Source organism: Nicrophorus vespilloides, unplaced genomic scaffold (genome assembly GCF_001412225.1).
Source record: "Nicrophorus vespilloides isolate i.1.1-1 unplaced genomic scaffold, Nicve_v1.0, whole genome shotgun sequence".
Lineage (NCBI taxonomy): Eukaryota > Metazoa > Arthropoda > Insecta > Coleoptera > Silphidae > Nicrophorus > Nicrophorus vespilloides.
This window is the reverse complement of record NW_017099545.1, coordinates 147468-157762: the sequence shown is the minus strand read 5'-3', so window position 1 is coordinate 157762 and position 10295 is coordinate 147468. Positions and strand designations below refer to the sequence as shown.

Genomic DNA, 10295 nt, shown 5'->3' with positions numbered 1-10295 from the left:
CATTGGAATTGTTCATCCAAACCTCCCTTGGCGACTCTACACAACACACACGCGTCCGTCCTTCCGTACGTACAAACAATGATACACGTATACACAGGAGAACGCAGAAATAGACCAAATAGAGCAGAGAAACCAAGTGGACGTTGGGTGAAAGAGAAATAACAGTAAGAAAAGGTTCGCTGACAAAACGGCCGAGAGTTGCACGGACCATAAATTCCAATGAGGGGTTTCGGAAAATATGCTCGAAATAATTTTCGAAGATAAACTTTCTCCGTCTCTCCCTATTTAAGACGCATTCAATTCTTAAGACTGGTTGGACAAAAAACAAACAAAGTTATACAACTCGAACTGCATTAATTTCTGGATTACACATCGATTCGATTGATCGATGGAAACGAAGCGCTCTCATCCCGTTTTCGACAGCATCCGCTATTTACAATTTAGATTAAAGTTCTGCGCGAACGATGAAAGGCAATAATCCCAAGATTTTCCGGATAAAGCTTTGCCAGCCAGACCTATTACCACAATCCGACGCTCCTTAATTCAGTCTACACTTTACTATTTGTCATCTACTACAATATAAAGAAATAAATTAACCGACAACAATTTATATAATGCTCTTTATTAACAACGCAATTTGTTACATCATATTTCAATTTCTCTCATATTCACAGAAACAAATCATTTTTTTTTAATTGTCATAAAAGAAACGTTACCATTTTCTTTACTTATAATAAAGTTTCTGTTGCAATTTTGTATTACAATTCCTTAAATTTAATTGTTAGAATAGTTACATAATAAAAATTATTCATTTTAGTGGTAAAAATATATAAAAAATCGACTTTACTAAATACTTATTATGAAATTGTTAATGTTAATATTTGTAAATTTTCATTAATAAAACGAATAAAATGATTCTATTAGTATAGAAATATTTTTGATACTGTCATAAAAGAAGCATTATTATTTTCTTTAATCACAATAAGATTTTTATTGAATTTTTTCGTTTTTGAAAATTTTCGTAAATGATCATAATTTAAGATAAGTAAGCAGTTAAAATAGATCAAAAACTCTTTTTTTGTGAAACTTTATACAAATAGATCAAAAATAAAATGCCAATATATTTTTTTAATTAAATAAAATCAATAAGTGAATGAAAAAAATGCATGATCCTAAAATTGAAATTTATTATATTTTTTTATTTGTTATTGGAATTTTGTTTAATTTAAATTTTTTTGTATGTAATCAATGTAATCTGTAATGAAGTTCTTTTAGATTCCGAAAATGATGCACACACTTGAAGCGCAATTAAAGTAAGTCCTCAAAATTTATCTATTCAAAAATTTGTACAACTTAAGAATTCTCAAACAAAAAAAAAAAACTTAAGAATTCTCTACAAATTTTAATATTTATATATGGAATTTATGTGTATAGGACTATAAGAAATTGTACTTTGCTCAAATGCATAAATAGATTCAGGATTTAAACTATGTTCATATTCAAAAGATCCTGCAAAGTCCACGCTCCGAGCTTTGCACAATGAATCCCACCCGATAATCCCGGTCTATTTATCTGACTTAGAATTTGCGCAAAATCCCAAAAGGGCTTTCGAACGTGTAATTTCATTTACATACGAATTTCATAATTTCATACACACACACACAAAAATGCGTTATTATAGTTTGCACTATTTAATTGTATTAATAAGTTCAAAAAAAAATGTTTCTCCTTAATAATTACAAATTGTTTATATTTCAAATATTTAATCTGGAATTATGTAAATAAAATTATGATAATTATTGTTTTTGACAGTTAAAAATATAATTATCTTTTGTTTCTCGACTCATTTGATTTATATGTGGAAACTCGGTATAAGAACAAGAATAAGGGAAACAATAAGGACTTGAAATGGGGGGTGAAACTTTTGAAAAATAGTGATGATGATGATGTTGTTGTTGCTGCACAATGGGACTGCGGCATAATATTGTGATTTGAATAATTGGCCGCAGGAGTTTCCATCGCAGTTTACGCAACTTTGGCCCCACTTTTACGTAAGCCCGATGCGTAATTAAGGGCGGGCGCGGGAGGATTTATCCACTATTAATAGACACTAAACTCTCGACGTTTTATAACCGAATATAACTGGATTTCACACGGGGAGGATGGAGACCGTATTAATATTTTAATCGCGTTCGCTTCAATTCCAGCAGCAGCGACACAGACGCAAAGTCATTTGATTTTCCGGATTAGTGGAATCCGATCTGTTTTACTACATTCGATTGCTAACATTTAATACCATTTAAACATCATTTATTTAACAGCTAGACTTTAATAATTATCAAAGTTTAGTCGTAATAACGATGTTAATTCTTAATTGATAATCTGATGTTAATTAAGATTAATTACACACGAAAGTTTTATATGTTTTTTTTTACATATTTTATAAAAAATGTCTCAAAAAATATAATAGAAATAAGAAAACTTATTCAATTATTAAGAAAAAAAATAATATTTAGAATTGTTTTACTACTTTTTTTTATAACTAATACTGAATAAGTTAATTATTAATTAATGATCTGATATAGATTGTAAATCTAAAGAAGAAAATCAAACTTTTTTATTTATCTTTGGAAATCTTTCAAAAAATTGTCTCACAACTGTAGATTTTCAATTATACAGAAATCATATAAAATTTAAGATGATAAATTTAAAAATGTTCATATTGAAGAAATGTACTAATATTTAACAATTTATGAAAATCTGGAAGTATTTTTGATTGAAAATGGAAAGAAAAATATTGAAAATAAAAAAGTGCAAGAAATTTATTTTTTCACAAAAATTGAACAGAATTTGTTAAAATCAGATTAATTATTTTCAAATTTTTGTTCAATTTATTTCTGTAAGTTTTTTTGAAAATTGTAAAATTAATTGTTATAATATGGACTATAAATCATGAGATAACTAACTTTAATGATTTATTGAGTTTTAAGAATGATTAAGACATTTTTGAGATCTTTTTTATAAAAAAAAATGTTATATTTATATAAATTTTATTATGAATAATGAAGTTAGTTAATTAATGGTTTGTTTAAATTTGAATTGAAGTGAACATAAGTACAAATACATAAATAAAATGAATGTATTTCTGTCATCGAATACAAAGTTTATTTTTTTCTTGAATCGTGTAACCTAGGCCTACGCACTTTGTCACGTTTGATTTATTATTTATTGAGAAGAAACGAGGATTATTACGAGGTTGGAAGCGTAAAACGAAACAAAAAGCGACGAATGAAACGAAATGAAAAAAAAAGTGTAGAAGGCGAGGAAATGCGAATAAATCGAATTTCCATTTCGATCAACATCAGGCCTCGCACGGCTGACGTTGATATTAACAATATTATATTATTTTCCGCACTTAGGCCGTCAATTAGACAGGTATTGAACGGTAATTGAATCAAGTCCAATTAAAATCCGGGCCGAGCAAAAATCAGGGAAACAGAGAACGTGTGCTGCCGCCGGAATTTCCATGCAAAATGTAAATGAAAAACAAAAAAAAAAGAACGAGAGCGCCAAAATGGAAGTAATGAAGTTTCAATGGGGTTGCGGAGGTGTGAGAGAGAGAGAGACAGGGGGGAGAACGAGTGTGGCCGCAATTTAATTCCATATTGTCCTCAATAAATTATATATGTGCGAGGACATGTGTGTGTGTGCTTTAGAAGTAGTTGGCTGTATGAATATTCAAATGTTGTTATCCCACGAAAAACAAGAAACGAAAAAAAAAATAATGCGAAAAGCGGGGTGTGGGTGGTTGGCGTTAAGTGTGATCAATGGACGGCCATAATTATTGTTGACGTTTAATTATCATGCATATAGTGTAGTCGCTAATTGTTTTCTAGTTACAATGAGCCAGAAATCAACGTATGTGAAGTGACAATGCTTCCGTTCCAAAAACCATCCACCCTCATCCCTCTCACCGTCCACAACAACAATAACCGTTTTTCAAACCTCGCAAATTCCCATCGCTCTCATCATCATCATTATTATTATTATTAATACCTTTTTTTCTCTCCTTTCCAGTTTGTTTCATTTAAATAAAAACTATCTGCGGGCGTCGCAACAAAACGGCTCATCTTTTTGTTTTGTTTGAATGATAATGGACAGCAACAATTGTATAACAATATATTGAAAACAAAAGCAAAAAACAAAAGAAAAAAAAACGATGACAGCGGATCGCATATGGCTTGTTGCAATCATCTGCTCTTTGTACTACTGCAACAACCAATAACTATTCCTCGTCCAAAAAAAACTACAAATAAATAAATAAATAAAACGTGCAGAGCAGATCGGCAACGCTTCAAACTGGGATGCATTGTTTAATCCTGGAAATATGTTTATTTTGTTTGCAAAGCGTATCGCGATTTGCGCAAATCATAATGTTTGATGTTCTTTTGATATTTTTTATTGCAGTTTTATCTCAATTTGTTACATGTTTTATTTTTGTCCCATTCTATTGACGTACTTTCTCTCAGTTGCTTAACTTTTATTAGTTGTATCCATTGTTTAATCATGAAAATATTTTGTTCGCAAAGTTTAACGCGATTTGCGCAAATCTTAATGTTTGATGTACTTTTGATATTTTTTATTGCAGCTTTATCTCAATTTTTTACATGTTTTATTTTTGTTCCATTCTATTGACGTACTTTCCCTGAGTTGCTTAACTTTTATTAACTGTATGCATTGTTTAATCATGGACATATTTTGTTTGCAAATCGTAAAGTAATTTGCGCAAATCTTAATATTTGATGTCAATTTGATTTTTTTTAATACAATTTTAGGTCAATTTGTTACACGAATTTCTTTTTTTAGTTACAAATTATTTCCCATTCTATTCACGTACTTTCCTGAGTTGCTTAACTTTTATAAACTGTCAAATATTAATTGAGGTTTTGGTAAAATTATAATGAAAGTTTTATTTTTATTCCAGTTTTTTTTTTTTAATTTATACATTTTAATTGCATTCAATTTTATATATAATTATCGAATACGTATTTTATTAATTATCAATTATTGCATGAATTAATTTAATTATTATTGTGTGCACGATATACGATATTAATTAAATTATGCTTTCATGATTAAATTTAATATAATTTTCAAAATCTCTGAAATTATAAGTATCTGTTATTATTTTATAAATTTGTTAACATTTTCTACATCTTCTGATTAAATTATCATATAAAAAAACATTGGTTTTTATTTGCAAATGTACGAAATTTAAATTTACTTTTCTTATATTATCCAATAAACGAGTTGAAATTTCTGTAAAATCTTAAAAAAACAGTTTAATTTTATACATTTGTATATGTTTTATTTCCAATTATGTTATCATATGAAATAGATTTATGAATTTGGTTTAGGAAATATCAAATTCCTTCAATTAATAATTATTACATAGATTGTCTTGTAACACGAGGGAATTGGGAGTGGAACGTAAAATCGATTGAACCACGCTCACATCATTAAATATCTCATAATCCCCCTAAATCCACGACCTTAATCTGAATCTTGCTCATTAAGCTCCGTCCTAAATTAGACAATTCATTGATTCATGCAACAACAAAAAAACTTAGTTAAACTTTGGAAACGTTTGACTTAGCGTTACAAAAAAAACTACATTAAAATTCAATAATCAAAAGAAAATTTGTATTAAAAATTCCAATAAAATAATTATTTATTTATGAAATTATTTAATTAACAATTCATATTGATATATTTTTGATCAAAGTTCTATAAACCAAGTTATTAAGTTATTTCTATAAAATAAGATAAATTTGATTAGACGACGTTTTAATAAAATAAATATACAGACAAAGTTAAAACTTTGAAAATTTGAAAACTACGATGAAATTTTTAATGAAAAGAAAAAAAATAGGTTTTGAGGGTAATCTAATTCCTTCAACTTCAACTTTTGAGTTTGCTGCAAGTAGATTTCCCGGTTCCACTTAGTTTCGGTCTCGAGATTTCAGCTTTCAGTTTTGAATTATACAAAAGATTTTGATGCTTACGACAATGTTTAATATGTTGGAATATCAAATTTCCTATACCTTAAGTTTCTTACCACAAACATTCGTGTTAATAATTTGCAACATGCATTAAGGAATTTATCTAACAAATCTTTAAAACAAAAATAGTAATTTGCAAATAAAAATACTTGTTATCAAATATTATGTAAGATTACCAATTATTAAGTAAGAGATTGAGATGATTTATTAATATTTAGATTTCCAAGGTTTTTATTTTTCGTGTAGAAAAATTACTTATATTATAGTTTTTTTTCTTTTTGGGTGTCTGCTATCATTAAATCATTATTATAACTGAAAACGTACGGCCTCGGTCCACTTTCCTGTTTACTATAAATTAGTCTTTAAGTATAGACCGGATCATACGTTAACTATTTACAATTATTACCAACGTGTTGAGTCTGACGGGAAAATTTAGGGCATCACGTTTAACTGGTGTTTGTGTGTATTTCGTTTCTATATTATTTCGGACGTTAAGTATAGAGGTTGTCTGTGTGGAGGATATTCTTTGGGTCATTTAACCTCGAATTACTTCCGTTCCGGCGCGCCGTCTCATCCATTCAATAAAAACTCTACCGTCTTTTCAGAACTTTTCCCGTTCCCAATTTTTCCCCTTTTGGACTTTCTCCTAAAATATGTATGTACAAACATGCGCTCAATAAATGTATTACTGCTACCACCCACATCCACGTCCATCCACTTTCAATATTGAACACGAAATGATGAAAATACAGAAGATGTATATATTGCAATGGATTGAAGACACCGGAAAAGATGAATTACTTTAAATTGTGAAGAAATGTTAATACATTTAAAAATGAAAATACTGAAATATATATAATGTTTTTTTTTATAATATTGAATGTTGTGGATGAAAATACATGAAAATACTGAAATTTACAATATTTTTATGAAGACATAAGAAAAAATGAATGATTGATGAATAAAATCTGAAAATTACAATAAAAAATAATTATAAACTAAAGAGTTATTTAATTTTTAAACACAGGCGTGACTTTTGACCCACCCTGTATAATGTACAGTGAAAATATTAGAAAATACATTTGATTAGATTAGAATTTCTTTTTCAATGTATAAAATATTAAAGAATATTCAAATGTTGGTATGAAATATTGCTTGGGTTCCAATAGTATATCATGATTAAGTAGACAGTTTATGAGGTGATAATGGCCTGTAAATCAATTCGAAAATAGCTTAAGAACTTAACGTTTGAAGCGTTTCACAAAAACAGTACATGCATCATTAATATTTAATAGAATTGAAATATGCTTTTAAATTTATTGTAATTCACTACTTATACATAATAAATGATCATAAATAAGTAACTTTTTAATAGTTTAATATTTTGGACAGAAAAATATTCATTTAAGTATAGATATGAATTGGAAATAATTTAGTTTTACCATGAAAATAGACATTTTCTAATACTTAAAAGAAAATATCAAAAAATACTTGTTTTAATGAATTATAGCTAATAATGTTTTTCCACTTAATTATTACATTATTCATATGTAAAACTTAATGTTGAAAATCTGCAGTTTACAAGTGAAAAATGTGAAGTAAATCATTTGGATTGAGAACGAAATAAATAAAAATGTAATTCATTCTATTTTTTTTATTTAATTAAGTTAATTTGATTATGAATGTATTAGTTTGTCTAATTGCACACATTTAAATGTGATTATTTAACATCGAGTTAAATGATAAATTTATTAGCAGAAAGTGTTGAAATATGTAAAACTTAATGTTAAAAATCTGAAGTTTACAAATGAAATATGCTAAAGAAAACATTTGGATTAAGAACGAAACAAATAAGAATATTCAATTATAAAAGATAAGCTAATTTGATTATGATTGTATTAGTTTGTATAATTACACAAATTAGTTGTTATTATTTAAAATTAGATTAAATGTTAAATAAATTTGCAGAAAGTGTTGAAATATATAAAACTTCATGTTAAAAATCTGTAGTTTACAAGTGAAAAATGCGAAGTAAAACATTTGGTTTGAGAATATAATTATTTGCATAAATTTAAATGTTATTAGTAAACTTTGAGTTAAATGTTTTAAAATAAGTAAAACTTAAAATCTACAGTTTATAAGTGAAAGAAGATGCGAATAAAAACATTTGGAGTGAGTACAAAACAAATAAGATTTTTTTTTATATAATATGTTTGTATTAGTTTGTTTAATTGCAGAAATATAAATGTGATTATTTTAACATCGGGTTAAATGATAAATTTATTAGCAGAAAGTGTTGAAATATGTAAAATTTAATGTTAAAAATCTATAGTTTACAAGTCAAAGATGCGAAGGAAAACATTTGGTTTAGGAACAGAAGAAAATGAAAAATAAGTAGAGGTGATTTGTTTATTTGGGACAGAGTACGTGTGTACATTGGACGCGTGTAAAATAAATACGGCGCGTCGTGCATTGATTACACAACAGGAATAATATCATAACTAATTCACGGAATTCGCTAATTGCATCTGCTCCAGTTCAGTCCAGTCATCTGCCATCCCCGAACCTCCCGCATCATCCGCTTACTAGCCAAATCGGATGGAATTAATATTGGCAGTAATTTAAACAGCATTAATTATGAACGATATCCGTGTAACAACGGATCGAGTATTGGTGTTAGCAAAGAAGTTAATGATGATGTTGAATGAGGGTTTGCGAATGAGTCATCAAGGTATTGGGAAAGAGAGTCGAATGAGTAAGATGGTGAACGGAAATAGAGTGCGGTGGTCTCCGTGACTAACGCACCTATAGATACTTTTTCGAGTTGGAATTGATCCAGCTATTAAAAACCAACCTGTTCGGACGTTCCAAAAATACATAATTGAGGTAATGATCTAGTGTGGAGCACTGTGGCAACATTTTTGGCAATCCTAAATGAAGCCTCAGCGTCTGTCCGTTCGTCTCTTCCATCCACAATAACTTCCAGGTGACTAATCTTGTTTGACATTCCCCTTGGCAGCAGCCAATATTTTTTCCCATCGGCTATTCGTTATTCTTTCTAACAGACTTTTTCAACCTTTCCTTTCATCTCTCTCCCTCACCATTCCATCCACATTCACGGTAAATCACCGCGTATTTTTAAAAGCAACAGGAGAAAAAAAAAACGCAAACCTCACGCAGATAAATCTTTCTTCTTTCTTCCTCACCGAAGCTAAACTAACAACAGGTATATTATACTGATTCGACGACGTTTATTTTCGTACCGCGCATAAATTTGTTACTCTAAATTTACGCGCGTTTCCCAATCGAAATTAATAATATAACTATAACAAACAAAAAAATCTGCTGCTTCGATAATTCTTGCCTCAACTTTCCTCCTCTTTTTTTTTCCAGCTGTTTGTTTCATTCCCTTTTCGTCGGCAATTTGCGGCGAACGAAAATAAACTTGATTTATGCCCAATAAAACGGATTTCCACCTCAATTGCGAACACTGTTACAAAATACGTTTTTGCGTCATTAATAATATCATATTTCGTGCTCGATAAACTTTCCCCCGATTTTTCTCTGCTTAACAAAAAATAACAACAAAACGAAATAGTAAATCACTGCAGCTGCGTTTCTCTTTCTCGATGACGATAAAGCAAAAAATTTGATCGGATTTGGGTCATAACGAGTGAAAAATAAATGGTAAATACGAAATTCTTCAACTCTATTTAATTGACAGTAAAAACAAAGAATTGGGTCATTAAAATAAATATTCGCGATGAATCATCTTTTAACTAAATTAGCTATTTTCTCTGCTTTATATAACAATTAAGAATTGGGATATTTCAATAAATGCGCTTTTTTTTATAATGGAACAATGAAAATTCTCAAATTTTTCTTTACAGAACAACAAACTTGAAAATTGGGTCATTTCAATAAATATTCCAGATGTATCATCTTTGAACTAAATTAGCTATTTTCTCTGATTTATATAACAATTAAGAATTGGGACATTTCAATAAATGCATTTTTTTTTATAATGGAACAATGAAAATTCTCAAATTTTTCTTTACAGAACAACAAAATTGAGAATTGAGTCATTTCAATAAATATTCCAGATGAATCATCTTTTAACTAAATTAGCTTATTTTCTCTGCTTTATATAACAATTAAGAATTTGGAAATTTCAATAAATGCGCTTTTTTTTATAATGGAACAATGAAAATTCTCAAATTTTTCTTTACAGAA

At 28.6% G+C, this 10295-nt stretch overlaps 1 protein-coding gene across 2 annotated transcripts in view; it reads left to right on the top strand.

Annotated features, from left to right (window-relative positions):
- Nucleotides 1–1263: 1263 nt before the first annotated feature.
- LOC108564707 overlaps nucleotides 1264–10295 on the top strand; it is a gene marked incomplete at its 3' end in the record, with an annotated part of 148317 nt that continues 139285 nt past the window's right edge. The window contains 1 exon segment of one of the 2 annotated variants that reach the window (XM_017923804.1): nucleotides 1264–1313. In XM_017923804.1, the coding sequence (XP_017779293.1) occupies nucleotides 1285–1313 (29 nt within the window). 2 annotated transcript variants of the gene reach the window in all.